The sequence below is a fragment of the Gymnogyps californianus genome, chromosome 23 (genome assembly GCF_018139145.2).
Source record: "Gymnogyps californianus isolate 813 chromosome 23, ASM1813914v2, whole genome shotgun sequence".
Taxonomy (NCBI): Eukaryota; Metazoa; Chordata; class Aves; order Accipitriformes; family Cathartidae; genus Gymnogyps; species Gymnogyps californianus.
Genome location: NC_059493.1, coordinates 573,517 through 593,615, shown reverse-complemented (window position 1 = coordinate 593,615; position 20,099 = coordinate 573,517). Strand labels below are relative to the sequence as shown.

The window sequence follows — 20,099 nt, the reverse complement described above, 5'->3', positions numbered from 1 at the left end:
TGACTTTCTGGTAGAAAGTAGGGTGTGATTCGTCAAGGTTCTGGCACTGGCTGATGTGGAGTCACAGGTGAGGAGCAGTCCAGGCGAGACTCTGGTCATAGGAGAATACTTCTCACGGCAGTACCATGCGGTCATTGACATTTTCATAAAATACAGAAAACAGTGGTAGCTTTAAAGGAGGAATCCCTATCCTGCTCCTTTTGTTTTGTGACCTTGTGTGAACCGCCCATCCTCTGAAGTTTCATGTCGCTCCTTTGTATGCTGAGGAGGCTAGAAGTTACCCAGATTGTCTTGTGAAGCACAGTTTTTATTCCTAATTATGTCACTAGTTTCAATGCATGTGTTGTATACATCATGGTAACTGATCCAAAATGAGCAGCACTTCTTGTTAAGAGTTCATGCATATATTAGATGGAAGAAATGGCTGAAGAATTGGTCTGTTCAGTGGCTGGCATGTAGGCCACCGTGACATAGGTATTTCTTTCCAGGATTTGTCTGCAAACTATCAGACTGTTAGGGATTATATTTCAGAAGACAAAATGCAGTTTGTATCAGTGAATAGCAGAGTTATTCCTGATGCCATTTAATTCTGGACAATATCCTGTTAAATATTTAAAAAATGGAACCAGCAAGAGTGGGAACTCCTCTGACATTTAAACCAGTAAATAATAGCCATTTGTAGAGTGATTGATTTAACAAAAGCTGACTGAGTGCTTTTAACATATCGGAGTCAGGTTATCTGTGCCAACCCAAAATTCAGATATGAGGCTTACCACAGTGTGGGATGTAGATATCGACTTGTTCGAGTCACGAAGAAAAGTTCTGTCACGTATTTCCCACACCTCCAGCACGATATAAAAGTTGAAGGTCTTTGGGATTTTCTTGCATTCTTACTTTCTGCAGCCTCTTGTTCTTGTCTGAAAGAAAAATGAACGGATTTGTGAGTATATCCATTTTTGTTGAAATTGTATTATAAAAAGTTCCTTGTTTTTAGAAACAAAAGGATAGAGAAGATGATGCTCAAGTAAGTGGTACAGTACTGGGACTAATATGATCTGTGTATTGTTTGTTTGGGTTGTTCAGTGGGAAACTTGCATTTCTTGGGTGTACAGTAATCCCCTTGGAGTCAGTGGAAGCATCATTTGAGCAAAGAGTGCAGAACTTGATTACAATTCAGAAGGGGGATTTAGTTATGATTTAATAATTACGGTTGTAGAGGCAAATCAAGGAAGGACTTTTGAAAAATGTAATGGTTAAGTTATTCTGCTTTTTCAGTTACAGGCAAAAGACAGCCTAATAGCAAGAATTTTACAATGAAGAATTGTAATTGTTTTCAACTAATACATGTGTTAAGTGGGTGATTTCTCAAACTGATGCTATAGCTGCTTCCCTCAATTCATGAGGTTTTTTTTTTTATGGCACTGCCTGGTGTTTCTGTTGAGTGAGAATGCTTATTCCTTTTACAGGCTGCAGTTCTCATTTTGCTGGGAGTCTTTTGGACTCAGACTTCTGCATTGGAGGTAAGTAGACTGATAAGCCTTCTAGTGCATGTACGCATTTAAAATGTATTGGGTTCCTGGGCAGGAGGCGAATATAATAGCAAGAAAAGCACAGAAGAAACTAACAAGATGCTTATTGCTAAGTGTAGAGAAAAATAGCATTTGCCAAAGGTGACAATCATATCGGCCAAAGAGGCGGTTCTGTGCAGGTGCATAGTAACAAGGAAGTTGGGGGGGCATAGGTCCCCTTAGCTCAAGCTGGAATTTGGAGACTGTTGCAGTCTCCTGCTAGTCCCTGCTGCCACACATAATGACTGGGATGCCCCGTGTTGTTTGTGCTTAGCCTGCAGTGAGGGCCTGTCCCCTCCTTTCTCACCCTGATGCACTCTTGCGTAATTAATCTCTGCCTCAAGAGCCTCCTGAGACTGCTAGAGGGCTGTTAAGGGATTTAGTATTTACATAAAGCAATCATACTTGTTTATTTGAGAGAAAGCATTTGTTTATATTGCGCCTTTTAAAGGTGTGAGCCAGATGATGAACAATGATTTTGTGTTTTTTACCAAAGACCTTTCTCCTGCGAGAAGCTGACGATGACTATGTCACTGGAACTATGACTATCCAGAATGAGAACCACATTGTTGAAGCCCATGTCCGTGCTGGCGTGTACTCCTCTGATACCATTTTTGACTACTCGCATGTAAGTAAATCTAAGAATCTGCCTAGACTTAATCTCTGAGGAAGTTTTTAAACTGAGAAATTATTTTAGTGCATTCTCACCATAAGTTGTCCTGAAACACTGTTTCTTTGAAGACCCCCATCACCTTTCCTCCTCTTAGGCCATCTCTTTGTTTCACCCGTATGATGGTGCAGTTTAAGAGACTTGTAATGAAACCTGTGGTGGCAGTTCGTGAAAGTGAGAAGAATGTCACTGACCTCAATGAAGTTAGAGTTAGGAATGGGCCGCCATCATTCATGTATAGCAAGTGCAGCAGAAGTCTGTCGGAAACGATACTTCCAGTTTTATGGACAGACATGAGCGTGGGCAGGCTGCTTCCATTCCCCAATGGTGACAATGTAAATGCAGAGTCATTCCACAATAGCAGCCTCTGTAGCCACTTTGTGTTTCTTCTAGATTGTCCAAAAGAGTAGAGAGAGTCAGCTAACATTAGTGGTAGTCATTTTTAATTAATTAATTAACTATAATTTTTTTAATCACAGGGGTATATTGCAACAAGGTTATTTTCACGAAATGCCTGCTTTATCATGAAAATGAATAAGAAATACATCCCAGAGCTGCAAGAAATTGGACGCCTGGCTTTTGAACGAAAGGTGACTTTGTAGTGAAACCCATACTGTATACAAGAAAGTCTACTGTGTAAGAGTTGTGTGGTGTGATGGGAGCCCTCCATTCTGCCTTTAAGAACAGCTGTTGTTAGGAATTTGTACTGCGTTAGCAATGATGAAGCAGATGTGACAAGACAGAACTTAAAGTGAATATCATATAGAAAATTCTTTTAAGATAATGAGCAATCATGCCCCCCCCGTGGTTTTATAGTGGATTGTCATTGTGCCTAGAACTGTAAGATCCCCTGTCCTTGGAAGTAGTGTAATTTTACTATTTTGAGGTGATCACAATAAGAGTTCAGATGGGCTTTTCCTTTTTTCGTTGTTATGCTGATATTTTGAGCTTGACATAACTTGAAAGAATTTCGTTTGCAGAACGGAATTTAGAAATCAATTTACTTTGACCAGACTTTGACTTTCCTATTTCAGACAAAAGTTTCATGAAGGTGACTGGAAGTGTTGCCTGGACATGAACTTGAGTTCTGGCCCATTTTATGACAGCCTAACAGTAGCGTATTTACAGCAAAACGTACTGCCAATTAACATAACTTATTATGATAGTAATACAGCTCAATTTTGCTATGTTGGCAGAATTAGTATCTAGTGAACTTTGTTTCTGAATAGATTGGAAATATTTTTCTTTAAAAGCATGTAGCTTCTTTAGCTAATGCTTTGTGTGAGGCAAAGGAAGGTGATTTTTAGATTTTGAGATTTTCTCAAAGGGTGTCCTAGTAGAATGAAACCAAAGCTACATTATTGATGATGTCTAACATCTTCTTTTTAGACTATGAAGGCAATATACTCTCCAGATAATGTGTGGGTACAGTTTCAATCTGGCCGTTCCATATTTGGGACTATCAAAGACTGGCTTGTCTACGGTAAACCCATTGAACAACTCTGCAGAGGTCTGCCTCTCTACCAGCTTGTAGAGACTCAACGTAAGTTACAAGATCAGAACGTAATGCTTCTGTTACAGTGCATAAGCACCTTTCTATCCTTTAAACCTAAGTCCATGTGGGACCTTTGAGGCAGGAACATATTGCCCTGTTTTAGAGAGGAGGAGTAAGCTACCTAGCAGGATTGAAAGGGTAAGGCTCTGGGATCCTTTGGAAAAATCAGATAAAGCACTGTTTGTCATCGTTAGGCATCTAAATATCTGAAACGGCTGTTCCAACCAAAGTGCTTTGCCTGGTGTCAGAGGAAGCCACTGTGTAGCAGCTGTACCCAACTTACGCCCTGATGATACAATGGTCCCACAAGGCATCTATTGTATGCCAGTATGCTACCTGCTGTATGCAGGTTATGGGAAAGGAAGAGCACAAAGGTGATTTAAAGCTGTACAGACATTTCCTCCCTTTGAGTTACACCATAAAAGTTTTACACAGTATCAATTGAGACCAACAGGAGCCTCAAATAGGACCATAATTGGGCATTGAAATCTGTGTGCTAAGCAGACTTTTCCTTGCTGGATACTGGGATCTTGTCACTGATAATATCTTCATTTTCTTGTTTCTTTTAGCACCACTGAATGTTCATGGCTGTGCCAAAGCAGGAATTCCAAGCATTTTGGGCATTAAAATCTGTGAAAAAGTCCATTAGGCTGGATCTTGACAATTCTGCTGCATGGAAACAGCTTGTTTCTTTGCATGCTTTTGTGATGGTAGCCATGTTCTCCAACAGGAACAAAACTTGGTGTTAGACTCAACTTGTCTATCCTAAGCTTTGAGTGCAACAAACCTATGATATACAAATAAAGATAATGCAGTAATTAAAACGCTTTGTCTTTTTTCTTTATGCAAAAGCAGAATGGAAATAAAGTGGGCCTTGCTAGTCTTCCTACAGAAGAGATACCTTTCCCTTTGGTGCATTCCTATGCTCCAGCTGCAACATGACCTAGGCATTGGTATATGCTTCATGCTAATGAAGAAACAGTAACAGGATAGTTTTTTCCAGTGGAGAACTTCCCTTTGGCATCAGCACCCAGCCTCTTCAGGTGCTGAGTCACCTTATGTACAATTGCTGGAGGGAGGGAGCTAACAGATGAATGGTTAGATGAAGGGAGGGAGCAGATCTCTGTTACCAACGTTTGCTGCAAAGCAGCTTGAAGACTGCAGGGCCAGTGAAAATTTGTAGCAATTTGAATGGGTGCAGTGGGTCAGAGAGCTTTTTGTTTGGGCATTTTTCAAGCCTGGACAGAGGAGACTGTCCCATGCCTAAAAAGGTCATAACCCAGAATAAAAGTAACCCAGAATAAAATTACCTTTTCACACAATGCCAGTGTAAAAAAGAGCTGTGACCGCTTGCTGAGTGCCCTGCATATGTTGGAGAGTAGTTTGTGTCAGGAGCTGATTAAAATACAAGATGAGGCAGCATTGGTGCTGCCTGCCTGCTCCTCTGGTAGATCTCAGTGAATGGTTGAATTCACACATCCTTTCCATCAGTGCTTGGAAGGAGTGTATATTTTGGGGCTGAAGACTAAATGTTTACTGTTTATTGGAGCCTTGAATGGCTGCCAGAGGGCAATGGCAGGAATGCCTATGGAGTCCAGGAAACTGGCCCCAGGTCTGCAATTTGTTATTTTCACATCAGACTCCTGGTCAAACCATCTGCTATTTATTAAAAGAGCAGTTTATCATATGGTGAAACTGTTCTTTTAGATTAATTGTATTCACAACAGGCTACAGGTTCTTGGTGATCCAAAGAATGTTTCTGGAGAGTCAAACTTTGGTAGTTAAGTCCAGGAATACTTGTGTGTGTCTGCAAGATACAGAATAGCCTGTTTAGTTGTATTTTGAAGTGGCGCTCGCTGGTGGGAAGTGAAACTAGGAGTTGTAGTTGTGATGTTCTTGGCTGATGCACAGGGGTTGTGAAACACCTCAAAGCACTCTTTGAGAGCGCTGCTTGGCAAGAGTACTCATGTGGGTTGTGACTTTCAAAGCTTTTGTGGTTGCAGTGTCCAGAGAGGCTGTTGTTCCAAGACCTTCAAAACTCAGTTGGAAGCCCTAATCTAGTTTCCAAGTTTCAACCCTTTCCTTGTGTATTCTTCTGTTAGAGGGCATGGAAGTCATGACAAGCCCCCACCCCTGCCCCAAGTCAGCTAAGCTCTTCAAAATATAGAAAATAACTGCTTTAATTATCTCAGGCTTTATATATCTTTGGATTATTTCTTTAGGGATGCTGACCTGACATCGACTGTCCAGTGAAAGTTTGAAGACCAGAGACTGAAGTAGATCCCAAAGGAACAAACTGGTAGAGCTTCCAGAGAGGCAGACTAGATGTACGAACAAAGCTGAGTCTTATTATTCTAAGGTTATTATTCAATGTTATTTAAAATAATAAGTCAATACAATCTGGTTTTCTGTCTAATTGCAGTATAGATGAATCTGAACCTTTACCGTGTGTGCAGTGTAATAATGGTCCTTTGAGACTCTCATCCTGTTGCTACTAGTTTAATCAGAACTGGTTACTTTAAAGCAGCCCTCTACCTACTGCATTCGTTTATTAATGGAACAGTGTTCTGAGACATGTGAGTGAGATCTGAATAAAACAACTGAGTGGTTATGCATGGTTATAAAAGAGGCAGGGCTAAACTCTTCCATTGACTCAGGGATAAAGAGCATTACTCATGTGAAGAGAGTCCTATTCTTCTCTTGCACAGTTGCTTACAGCTCATGAGGACTATTCTAAATGGACAAAAATAAGGGATGCATTGCTGCCTTGATACTATCAATGGGAAACTGAAGCACAATCTACTCTGTATGGTTTGACTGCTATCATGGAAATTGTCTGTGACTGAGGCAGGAACTCAATCCAGTTCTTTAGTCTTCACTGATGGCTTAAAAAAATCTGTCTGTTGTTTGACTGAATTTCATTTAAATTGTAAGCATATTTGAGTCCTTGCTGTTTTGGTTTAGAAAGTATTGCATATAGGTCTAAAAGCTTACCAATAAGCTTTTAGTGTTTACTACCTAATTTTGAAGGCAGTGTCACAAGCTCAGTAGATTTGCACTTAATACAAGAGCAACTAGTTCTACAAAGAACTCTGAAACAAGCCTCAATACCTTGTTATCTGCCATTTAATTTTGTCTGAGCTAGGGAGGTAGTGTTTCTGCCCTTCATGTACTCAAACATGGCGGAAGATTGTTTCTAGCTTTTATTTTAGTCCATAATCTCATTGTATTGTTAGCAATATATTTGTTTGACTACTGTGTTTATTGTTTGATAAATAATGCTTCAGCTACCCATCTACTCTCATAGCACCTCCAATGCCAAGGTGCAGAGCTTACAGGAAACTGTTCTGGATGGAGCACCCTGGAGGCAAATCTGTTGTGACATTGCTGTACCTTTTGGGATACAGCTCACAACAAAAGAGAAAAGGAAGCATAGGAAGAATCATATACCACATGACCCATATGCCCATGTTCTCCTTCCCCCTGTTTTTCAGAGGATGGTCTGTTTTCACATGGGCATATGGATGGGCATGTTACAGCTCTGAATTTACAGACCTTGAGCCTGGGCCTGTTGGTATCACCAATATATGACTGATTTTAAAGATCATGCTAGGAATGGCTGCAGAGCAAAAGAAATTTATTCTGAATTTAGTAACTAACTACAGGACAAACAGGAATGTACACCCAGCTCTGAAATTTGCACTGATTTCCACAGGAGGGACCCACAGAGGATTGCAGCCACTTCCTAAGTGGAGAGCAGCCAGCGACTGTTCTCAGAAACAATGGGAGAGAGTTATGTTCACAGTCGTCAAAGCAGAGTGCTTATCCTAATAACTGCCTAACGTTAATGTGCAGAGTGGATAAGGTGAGGCTTATTAGCTTTAAGTGTAAGATTAACACCTTGAAAATAGCACGGGCAACTGGTATATCTGCATCAGGAGAGGGGCAGGGCTGTGGTGATCCTACCAGGACCGGAACCCAGGTCTATCACAAAAATGAAGAAAGGAGCCAGTGCACAAGCTTAGATCCAAAAGATGTTGGCTGAAAGAGTCTAGAGAGGAAGAGGGTATCGGGATGTCACCCTTACTATCTTGAAAGTTACCTGACCTTTCCAAGAGCTTCTCTCCATCAAAGTAATATGCATGTTTTGGAAGTTTAGCTAGCTTCTCAGCCAGGCTTGTTCTATAAAAGGTGGGGAATTTGTTTTATGTGGAAGAGAGCACATTGGGAGTGTGTCTGGGTGTGCCTGAGTGAGTATCTGTGTGTGTGTGCATTGGCAGCTTTTGTAAGTTCAAACAATATTTATACTAGGCTGGGATATCAGAATAATGCTGATTATTTGTTCCCAGTTTTTTTAAAAAGCCCGAAAGGTGTTTAAAGGCATGCTTGGAATCCAAGCAATGGTATCATTAGATGCACACTGACAGGCAGCTAAAATATGTCAAGCGTTTGGGGAGGGCAGAATTAGCACACATTCCAGTCACATCTCCAACTCTCCTGCAATTAACCTTTCTTGATCCTTATACATATCAGTGGGCAGGAAGCCTCTATGGTCCCTCACTGCCAAGGACACCAGTTTATCTAGTCACCTGTGCTGCGCATTAAGCCAAGATCTTTTTACCACTGAACCCATTCCACTGAGAACCTCCCCCCACCACCTCCCCAAATTTCCCAGTGTACAAGACTATTTACCAAGGTCAAGGTACGACACCTTTGCCGGTTGTGATCATTTTAAAATCAGAGATTAACCCGGAAAATCTTACCCTGGTGAGCAATACCATTTAAATGAAAGAGACTGCTTAAATTAGGAGGAGTGGCAGATTTTCATCTATCTTGCCTGATACGCGAAAACAAGTTCTCCAGTTTGTATCAAGTAATGAAAAGGGACAGCTATTAACATTAGCAAATTTTCCCTTATAGGAAGAATGTCCACTAGCAGAGAAAAATGAAGTCAGACTGGAGAATCAAGCCTGCTATTTGAAACAAAAATTGTGTGGTCTGGGCTGGCAAGGCAAAGATGTGAATGAGTGTCCTCGTTTGCTAGGTCTTCCCACCCTTTTTGTACTAACAATGCATAGTCGTGAGGAAAAAAAATCATCCCTTAATTTTAGACGGCAAAAACTTTCCTCTTGAGTGTGTCTCTATACCCACCAACCACTCAGGAGCAAATTGCTGTGGTCGAACACTGAACAACATGGCAAGATGCATGTGCAAGAAGGAAAGAGGACGCATCCCAGTAAAGGGAAAGCACATGCTCAGTTTGAATCAAGGTGTCTAACCTTAAATACTCAGGTTTTAAATTATTGTCCGGAGAGGTTTTACTCGGTTACTTGTTTAAAATAAGTAAATGTCTTGGCCAGTGAGCCATACCAGATTTTCCAAGGCATATAATCCAATCCTGGTGGTACATGTTTGCTTTCTGCTTGAGCTAAGAACTGAGTGTGATTTTGATTGACCACTAGATGGCAAATTGTTACAGTAACCTCAACAGTTATGTTTTTCTCATTGCAGTCTGAATCCAGGGTTGTTAATTGAGATCTTGCTGTCATTAGGCTAGTAAAAACACTGATTAGGAGCAAACCATAACTCAAAACCAAAATAAAATGAATCCCTGTCAGCCTGAGACCTGGTCCCCAGGAGGTAAAAGCTGAATCAGGATGCAGAGGATTAGAATTCTTTCAGATTTCCAAACCAGTGGGATATTTGTTTTCACATGTAATTATGCCCTATTTGGTGACTAACTGAACTCTTTTTTGATCCCTTAATATTTGTCATTTTTTTCCTCTTTAATATGTATATATATTCCATTATCTAATAAGGCATTGCATTTGCACAAGGTTTATTAATCAAAGATTTTGAAATGTTCTAGAAACATAAGTAGCAAAGATTCACAAGTTCTAATATGAATGAGTGAAATCTTTTCTCTTTCAGAAAAGGGATGCAGCAGCCGATGAAAGATAAATCTGACAAAGGCCAATCACACACTGACCGTGATCACAGGTAAGGGTGGAAGCCGCCTTCTTATCTCCCTCTCCTTATCACAACCCTATTGCCACCAAGTGAAATCTAACCAGCCTCATCTGTCTCTGTCCCTGCCCAATCCTGCTTAGCCAGGCTTTTCCCTCAGGAATAACCCACAAAGGAATTATGTGCTGCTGGCACGTTGTTTGGTTTGGAGTTTTTTTGAGGGGACCGGGGGAGAAAGGGGGCTGGCAGTCTGGCTGGAGTTTTGTAGCCAGGTCTCTGTTCCTTGCAGGCAGGTCCTGCTGTTCTTAGCACTCGTCATGGCCGCATCCTCTGCTGGTTTTAGCATCTCTCTTCCTATTCTGCAAGTTCTTTTCTTTGCTCTTTCTCTCAGCTCAGTAAGAGGCAGCCAGACTCATGTGACTTGGCAGTTCCTGCTTTATTTAATTTTCTGAGGGTGTGTATAGAGAAGGGAAGGTGATTCAGACCTATTGAAAGGGGACCTCAAGTTGCTCCAGCCATTTCTTGTTGGATAGAAAAGCAGATGTAGCGTAAAGTAGACCCGTTTGTGGCTATGCTCAGAGTGGAGAAGGCATCCTTTAAAAATCACTTTGTAATTGCTGGTACTGGGATGAGAGCAGATGTGGGGATATAAAGGAGGGTAGAGGGGTAAAGCAGTACAATGAGTTTTTTTGAGGAGGTTCTTGTAATTCACATAGTTTCCAGGACAGCCCAGGCTATGAAGGTAGCTAAGGCCTTTATCTGTTTGCAGGCTGTAAATCCTGCCTGGCACTTTGCAGGTACATCCATCCTTCCCATACATAGCACAATAGTCACGATGCCAACTGCTGGGGAGTTTCCCCGTTCTGCTGGCACCATTGTACAGATGGTCACGTAAGGATTGTTAAGCATTTAAAAATATGTTTAAATTGAGACATAAGGACATTAAGGCTTGAGCCAACAGTGGTAGCCAATAACCTTTTCCATCCCCTGTGATAGGAAGCAGAGGCTGTTTTCACCTAAAGAAGCTCCCTGATTCAGAAATTTGCCCTGAGCACACTGGGAGGTGTTTGACAGCAGCACATTAAGCAATGTCCCTGGGTGCAATATACTGAGAGCTGAGCCAGGGCACTCTGCCACTCATTCCAGATAAGTCGAGCCCTTTAACACCAGGGACTGCGAGGGGCTTGTTCCATGCTCTCAATGAGATAAGCTGCCATCCGCGCTTCACAAGACACTCCTATCTGCCAAGCCGCTCTGAGAAAAACTGGGAGATGTGCAGCATGATTTAAAGCACGTTACAGACTCCCCCAAGCTACGATCCTCAATGTGGAGGTCTTGCTAATGAAAAGTGAGGAACTACCAGAGGGGTGGGATCCTTCAGATAGGGGAGTGTTTATGCATAGCTTACAGGTGTTAAACATCTGTGAAGGAGATAACTACAACACAACAAGAATGATAGAGCTAGCAGTACTAGAGTCTAAAAAGTGGGAGATTGATTAAAAATTCTCCAGTTAAAAAGTATTTTCATGATCCTGAGCCTCACAAGTGTTAATACAGTATAAATAGTACCTGAGAGAGAGTAGTCTCTGTATGCATATGCTACCACTAAAATGGTCTCAAAATGATATAACAGCTAATCAGAAAACAATCTGTGTATCGACGAGGTAAGCTTCCTGGCTGTAAAGATATTTGCATAGAACTGTTACCTATGGACTCTCATTTTCCCTGCCCATTGTGATTTTTTTTTTTTTTTAATGTGCCAAGATAAAGTCACATTTTTGATGTGCTAGTTAAATTTGGAGAGCAGTTAGTCCTTCAGTTTGTTGGTGTTGGATACATGCAACACTTTTTCAGGTGAGGAGAATTCAGCAGTTGCCTTGTGAAGTGAGCTATTAACAGCATTTGATCAAATTCCTTGGTAATGCTAACCAATACGTAAGTATTCTGAACATCCTAAACAATAAAGTTGCAGAAGCCAGACTAAGAGGACCAGACCATATTTGGAATTTTTGCTGCAATCGAAGCCAAAATTAAGAAGTTCTATACGGTTTCCCTTAAAAAAGATAGAAAAGACAAAATTTGATCTTCAGTTGCATGGCAAACATAAATGAGAGAGGCTGCTGACAACCCTAATTTATCCAGTATAATTCCAATCATCAAGTTACAGAAACTGAAATGTAGTACATTTTAATCTTTGAATTTTTGAGGCTGTACTTAAACAGTATTTTTTACTGAATCAATCTCTTTTACTGTTATGTACAACTTGCTTTCCCTTTTTGATCCCAACCCTAACATCAAATAAACAGAGCAAATATTAGACATGCTTGTCTAATTTTTCCTCGTGTTTTGTTGATATGATTACAAGCTGTTGGCTTTGTAATTACCATCTTGTGCTGAGGCATTGACTAACACTGCCAGAAAATATTCCGTCTCTGCTTAATACTCAAGTTGTCAATTAAATAAGTTCAAGCTATTCATCAAACTTGTCAACAAAATAATTTCTGGTGAACAGAGCCTGTTTTCTTCCAGTCCATCGTTCAAGATTAAGAATCCATAGTTCTAAAAACCAAGGACAAGATACATTTAGTAATTGTTCCCAAGAACTTTGTTCTTTTAGGGCTGTGGGAGTATTTAAATGGAGTTCTCATTAAGGAAAAGAATGGTATTCCTCAAACAGCCTGCTTGGACATATAGCTGACAAAGAAAGAGGAACAATTTTGGAGATTTCTGTAAAGTTTTGTTCAGGAGTCTTGCTTTTGTCAGTGTCACTGAAGCTGCTCAGAGTTGCCTGAAGTTTAACACCCACATGAATACCAAAGCTCCATAAAATAACTAGATGATGAGAGAAGGAATTTCAAAAATGTAAAATTAAAACTTTCTCTTGACCTTTTTCTGTTAAACTGTTCTGTGAAGCAAGTATGATAAGAAGCCTGCAGAGTCAAAACTCCTGGTATTAAACAGCGTGCCTACTCTGTTGTTCGTTAGCACTGCAGTACAATCACTTTCTGTGTGAAGATCTCAAATAATAATTGATTTATTTTTGACGATGTCTCACTAGGTTTGAATTGTCAGACTGAACTAATAAATTGTGTGACCTTTTAAGGGTACTAAATTTTAAATGAGCTTTTAATATTAGTTAGGGCCACCATCTGCATGGAGGCATACACTGAGACAATGGGAGTGGAGACAAATCAATAGATTTCTTGAGACATCTCCCATCCCATAAATGATATAACCAAATATTTAGCTTACTGCTCCTGGAAATCCTTGTGCTAAGTGTATGCATTTTTGTTGCCTGTGTGTTCATTTTGAGGCCTAGCAGGAAAAAAGACAGGTTAAATGCTGGAATGTACAGAAGCAGATGCAAAAGCAAGGGGCTGCTTTGCCTTTCTTATGTAAGGATCTAAGAATTTTCTGCGTATCGTTCTCTGACTGCAGGTCTGAGCTACGTACTTGAGTGCATGCTAGAAATTTCCCGATTAAATACGAAACCAACCCAATCACACTAGAAAATGGCAGCTCTTCCAAATAACTGCTTGGGGAATGAGCACACAGGGAGCTGGGACTCACAGTAACAATGAGGCTGTGAGCTTGCAGTGAAATTGCTGCACACGACTGACAGGACACTGACAGGAAGGCAATGTCCAGCTATTTCCAGCTCTTTTCTTTCTGTTTCAGTTGCTCAGGCTTTGCGCTGGCTTGAAAATATCTGCTTATCGTTCTTTATCTGTACTGCCGCATGGCCAATGACCCGCAGCTGAGACCTGGTTGCACTAGCGCAAATGCACACTGATGGACTCCCTTCCTAGAGCCTGGAGCTTTTGCCACCTCAGCAGGAGAAAAGGAGAGAGGAAAGGGAATTGCCAGTTGTAGTGCAGGTAGTTTTTGTGCCCTGCTTGTTGGTATGTCCCCCATCCTTTTCACTTGCCTGGAAATAGTTGACGAAGAAGATGTGCTGCTGGCTTCCCATATAAAGCTATTGATGTTGCATTTCAGTGTTGTCTCTGGGTCAGAAGGAGGTTGTGTTATACAGTTTAAGTAGTTCCCTGCCCTTGTGGCTGCACAGTGACTTTCCTTCTTCTCCCTGTTTTCTTTTCTTTTTCTCAGTCGCGCTGGTTGTAATGCATTGCTACACTTCTCTCCCCACTCTTTCATTAAATACTATCTTTTCATTTCCTGGTGAAATGGGAATTGTGATTTCCCATCTGAAATCAGAATAGAGAGCTGCTGGGAACAGCCCATTTATGGAAAGGAAATCCAGAGCAGCCGTGAACTGAGGCATATGGGAATAAGGACTTAGGCAGATGCAGGAATGGAAACTAATTTTAGTTATTCCATTGCAAGCTCATCACACTGTCAGTGTCACACTCTTCTTTATCTCCCATATCACATCCAACAGTTACCTCATGCCGCAGCTATCTCCTGACAGAGACCATTGTGGGGCATTTTTGTAATAATTTCATCCCTGTATTTTGGAAAACTTCAAATCACATGCTGTGATGGTTGCTAGAGCGCATTAGCTTGCATCACTCTCCTCCTTCCCTGAAATGGCATCTGCGTCTGTGGTGTCCTGATTAGAGAGCAGCCTTGAACTGAAATCCCTGTATTTACACAACATTTGAAAAAGATTTCAGGTTTGCCCGGTATGAATTTTAAAAATTTCTCAACAAGATGTCTTGCTGTTGATTCAGTCTGAATGTTGAGATTTGATCTAAGTGCTGTGATAGAGATGTGTCTTATACCTCCTTACACTGTGCAGTGGAAAAATATGTGGGGTTTTTTCAGACTGACCTCAGTGTTTTTGAGCACTGATTAACGTCACCAAAGGCACTCCTGTTCTTCCATTAAACCACACCCTTTTCTTCTGTATTAATGCTATATTACTTATGGGCAAAAGCACTCATGACTGAGAGTGATGGCTCTCTGCGTCATATACAAAAGACTCTGAGGCTTGAAATTATTTTTTTTTCCTCAAAGGTTTTAGCACAGAAACAAAGGTTCCCTTGTGCTATAGTGGAAATCCCTTGCAGGAGCAGAATGGGATAGGATATTTTCTTGTGGTGAAGCAGGACATTGTATTTTGAGTTCTGGAAATTGAGGCACGATTGCTGGCTCTGCTGTCGATGTCCTCTGCTACCTTGGGCAAGTGGTTTGATAAATTTTCTTCTATGAAACAGGGTTGCTTCCCTTTGCTATACTGTGTGTCTCTTTATATACACTGTACGTTCTTGGGGGACAGGATTTGTTTCTTATCTATTGCACATGCAAGCGTCTAACTGTGCTGCTGACAAATAAGCATAAAACTTAAATGAAAATTGTAAAGCTCTTTGAGATCATAGGATACTGGAAATGTTTGATGCTTGTTAGGTTCCTGTTTTACCTGCCGTAAATGTGGGGATTTGGAATTGCAGTTTGAAGATCTATAAGAAATGTCCCCAAAAGCCCATAGTGGATGAGAGTCCTTCCTTTGTGAAATCTGAAATGAAATGCTCTTACCTCTGCATTCCAGCCACAGTTTTACCTGTGATATTTATATTCATATAGAAGCAGGGCAGGCAAAATTTTAATATCCTCTCCCCCTCCAATAGATTATTTAATTGAATATTTTTTCATCAAATATCTCTCTTCAAATATTTTCCAAAAAACCAAAGAGGAACTGTAAGGAATATCTGCTTTTCAGTAATGCTTCTGTATTTAAACCAAGAACAATTCTGTGTTCCTCCACTGAAACCTTAATCTCTTTGGGTTTGCTTGGTGGTGTTTTCTGAGAGACTCTTTCAATAGAATCCATTAAAAACAATCAGAGAAAAAGGAAAAAAAAATAGAAAAAAGGAAACTTTTTTTTCATGTTTTTAAAAAAGCCTAATATGTAATGACAATCTAATTTTAACATCTTAATTAAATTTGTTAAAGTATGAACTACTGAACCAAAATCCACCTGAGTTTACATGTGGAGAACTTACCTGTGACATTATAACTAACTGGCAAACTTTCTTTTTATTCACTGAGGAACTATTCGTGTCCAGAAAGCCCAAGACACATAAGCAAACCTTAATCACTTTGTCCTGGGAAAGGTTCCACATCCCACTTTGCTCTGAGTGTGTTAGTGAGAGCAGGTGTTCCTCTGTTCCAAAAATCAGACTAAGGAAGGGTGAGGATGCTTAAAAAACACTTCACATTCTTTTTCCCCACTTCCTCTTACCCAGAGGAGCATCACACCCTTTCGATCTTGTATGTTGTCGACCTTGACACTTCATAAAGCCCTGCTTCACTTTTCTAGCCTTTCAGCACCGAGCTTGCTTCACACATTCCTACTCAAACCCGTGCTCTTCTGCTGCCTCTTGACAGAAGAAGCCGTGGAGGCATCGGCTTGGAGGAAGTTGTGGGGTGCCTGAGATTAGAGTCTATTTTGGAGCCCCACAATCTTCAGGACTGACCCTTTCGACAAGTGAGCTGTTCCCAGGAGCTGCTGTATAGCCTCGGCTACCGCTGCGTCAACTACGCGCACGTTCATGCCCGATCTGCTTAGCGCTGTGAGTAGGAAAGGCCTCTCTCTGCTCTCTGAGCTGATTTTCCCCTCCAGTTCTTACCACAGCATAAGAACGGAGAGTGTCCAACCCATAGTGCCACCTCCACCAGAAGCCAGCTCCAACAGGAAGGGTGAAACATTAATTAAACAGTGTTGCATATGTGCTGAATGTTGTTCCCTAACACTGCCAGGTTCAGTGCAGGGGCTTAGGTTTTCATTAGCTATGTTTTCCCATGTACAACTGCAAATTAACTGGGGAAACAAACACGAGCTTCCTAGGAGTGAGGGCCAAGAGACCTTTCTATAACTCTGTCTGCCTCATGTACCATTTATTGGTAATGAAATGGGGTCATTGTTTACGCTACTGATTTAATAATAATTAAACAGTGATGTTTATTAATGTTCCCTCTCCAGCTGCCTCAGTTAATCTATTTAGCATAGATTTTTTGAGAGCAGTTTCCTTTCTAGGATACTTATTGTGTATGTAAATTGCAGTGCATATGAAAAAAAGGACAAACCTCTTCATTTCAGTGACATGAAATAAAGCCCTTATGTTAAACAATTCAGCAAAAAAAAATATGCATGTGTTAAACTCATCAGCCTGCAACCTAAGGGAACAGGAAGCTGCTTCTGTATCAGATGTACTCTATGGGTATTCCTCATCTGGCAAATCCCCAGCAGGGTCTAAATTGAATAAGTTAGGAAACTCAGCAAAAGCTGGTTTGTATATAACACAGCAGGCTGCATTGCCCTTCAGGATGCTGTTGTTCAAGGAGTTATCAAAACGAGAGCGGAAATGCAAAGACAGTTGGAATGTCTGAGCAGTAATTGTGTTCCTAATGAGCCACTGAATCAAGATGACATATTTGTGGGTTAGGAAATCTATGTCAGATCACTGTGCACCCACTACTTTTTACTTTACATATTTATATCTGCAGGGTGTGAAATTACAGATTCATAGAAAATATGTCTGGACTTAGCAGGGCTTAGAGAGGTCACTAGCCCAGCCTCTGTTCCAAGGCAGCGTCAGCGCTGCTTATGTCACTGCCGGAGCCGTTAAAGTAATGCTGTTCAGTTTTGTCACCCGGCGAACCCGAATTGCACAGCAGACTAAGTTTTAATTCATAGAAAAGTGGAGTGAACCTAGAAAAGCTCCTCTGGCTCTAGAATTGTTCATCTGCATTAACAGAGTAACAGGGAGAAGAATTTCACTCAATGTCTGATTGAGGGCCAGGTGCAGTCCTCAAAATAGCCAGTGCATTCATAGTGAGAGAGGAGACACAGCTAAAAACCTCAGAGCCGTACAAATGCTAAAGAAATCCTTTTAAATTCAAAACCTTCAGCTCTAAATCTCATAGAAAACCCCAAACCCTCAGAAAGGAGCCATGTAATACCGTAGATCCCGGTGCTTATAAACTCTGCAAGGCATATCTGCGTGCTGTTGCCTGTGCAGTCAAGCCATTATTCATACTTGTCTGAGAAGGAAAACCTGATATGAGCAAGGGCTGAGGATAAGGCCATATGCTGTGAAGTGCTGAGCAGGTTCAGCACCTGCTGCCTTCCAGCAAGCAGTAGCTCTTACAATGTGCTTATCTCTTTCATTTAACAATATCTGCATTTATATATAGGAAATCAGTGCATTTCTGAAATTAAAATTTAAGCATAAAAAAAGGAAACCACTTTTGTAGGTATTATCGCTCTCATGACGAATCTACTGCCTGCACAGCTGGCTGTGACAAGCCATCCCAAAGACTTTCCTTTACAGTAGCCAGTATTGTGCTGCATGAAAGAGTTAAGGCTAAGTCTATTCTCACGGTTTTTAATGTTAGGGCAGTAAGGACCTTAGTTCGGCATAGTCAGGTGATGAATCACCAACAAAAAAGACGATTGTGCTTTTCTTTTGAAGTTAATTAACAGAAGTGGCCTGAACTCAGTTCCAAAATTTCCCTAAGTTTTCTGTGCTTAGCTCTGGAAAGCCACAATATTCAGAGATGAGCCTTTGATAAGGCTGCAGAGGATTTGTAGATAAACTTGCACAGATAACAACGAACTCCACAATGAGGTCTAAATTAATCTTCCTAAGCTCAAATATCTACTTCTAATGTAGTATAGCAGTAACAGAGACCTTGATAATGTACTTAGCTTGTATTGTCAAGTTCACCATGTTTAGAAGAAGAAAAGTTGAATAAAATGAGGTTAAAAGGCCATGCCAATGTCTGGCTCCATGACATCAATACTGCACATGATTTTCACAGATATTGATATTTAAGAAAAAAATAGAGGATGAATTTAAAACAAGTATGGCTTGAGTATCATTCTAATTAAGTTAGCTGGAGTTGTGACCAGTTGTGCCAGTGATAGATGTGGGCTATTGAAGAAGGAAGAAAGTTGTAGAGATGGGGTAACAAATCAATGGATGTGCTTAGCCATAATGGAAAAGCAGAGTCCAGAAAACTCAGCAGATCAGTGGCGGTTTAGTCTTTGGGTAAAGTTCCCAGTGCTTGCAAGGAGAAAATCTGCAGTAGTCATGAGAAGAAATGCCTCTATCTTGAGTGCTGGACCACTGGGGCAGAGGAGCTGAGCTCTGGCCCTGTTGCCAAAACAAGGGCACTTTGAAAAAGTCTGTGAAGAACGAGGAGATACGGGTGGACGATGTTGTATAAGAACTAGACCAATTTTTGCATTCCCCATGTTGTGCCTCTGAGCTATTTGAATTGATGCGAAGGTGAAGTCGGAGTAGTCTGTTGGCCTTTGTGTGTTTTCAGTAATTTTTAGACAGCCTCTTTGACAGTGCTGTGACTAAATCAAGAATAACTGTAACCTGCCAAGTCACATATATAACATAAAGAAGGAAGGAAAGATTTTCTGAACCATTTGCAAATGTTCTAGTCCTCTCTCTGTTTCTGAGCATTTATATGGCATGCAGCACTGAGTGCTAGCATTCAACTAGTGTTAATGTTTAGATCAGGAAAGAGTGGTTAATAGTGAAAATAAGCACTGCAAAAAACCCAAAAAGTCCTTTATCACAAACTGTGTGGTGCCAATGCAGGTGTATGGTGCCTGCATAAAAAAAATCGAGGACCAGCTTTACAGGCAATGCTCCAGCTCGCATTCGGTCTCTCTTCAAAGCGCTCTTTCCAGCAGAGCCCTTGCAAAGCACAGCTGTATAGTTGCAATGTGAGAAATTCTCCTCACTCATCTTGAGCTCATCTGCTCCTCTGCATTCAGGGCCTTGTGACTCCAGTATTGTGGTAGTACCTAGAGCTCTTCTCCCATGCTGTGCACCGTACAAGCACGGAAGAATCGACCTTTTCCCAAAGAAGTTCCTTTCTAAGTGTAATGTAAAGACTTAGCTCTAAAATAGTTTTGAAAAGGGCAGAGGTGTTACCTTAAGGGAGCTATTTGCCTTTGGTGTGAAACTGATACGTTTGGATAGAGGCTCTATAGAATTTACATGTTAGCTTGAAATCTGCATGGATGAAAGCTGTTCACACATGGCAAAGGAAGTCAGCTACCAGGAGGCAGAAAGAAAGGGCAGTTCCTCTCTGAGGAGAAACTTGTCCTATCTCCGAGTGTCCTAGCGCAGAATGTTTACAAAACGCTCATTAAGGGAAAGGGGATTGTGAGATAGCAACAAATCTGGTGAACAGCTTACACTACACGAGATAAGAGAGGCAAGGCGACCATAGAAGAGAGCAAGCCATATCCAATTACCGAGACCTGGTTTTGGGGAGGGGGAAGGGGGAGACAGACAGGACGGATCACAAGTTTCAAGACAAGAGCTTCCAAACTTGTCATCTCTCTGTGACA

The 20,099-nt window shown here is 41.0% G+C and overlaps 2 protein-coding genes across 2 annotated transcripts in view; one reads left to right on the top strand and one right to left on the bottom strand.

Moving 5' to 3' along the window:
• The window catches only part of CDS2 (CDP-diacylglycerol synthase 2), a 161,575-nt gene that overhangs the window by 73,572 nt on the left and 67,904 nt on the right, over positions 1-20,099 (bottom strand). The gene's annotated exons all lie outside the window — the stretch shown is intronic.
• GKN2 (gastrokine 2) lies at positions 929-4,449 on the top strand. The gene is made up of 6 exons (XM_050910294.1): positions 929-940; positions 1,467-1,520; positions 2,065-2,196; positions 2,718-2,828; positions 3,628-3,781; positions 4,363-4,449. The coding sequence occupies exons 1-6, from the start codon at positions 929-931 to the stop codon at positions 4,440-4,442; spliced, it is 543 nt and encodes a 180-aa protein (XP_050766251.1). The 3' UTR covers positions 4,443-4,449.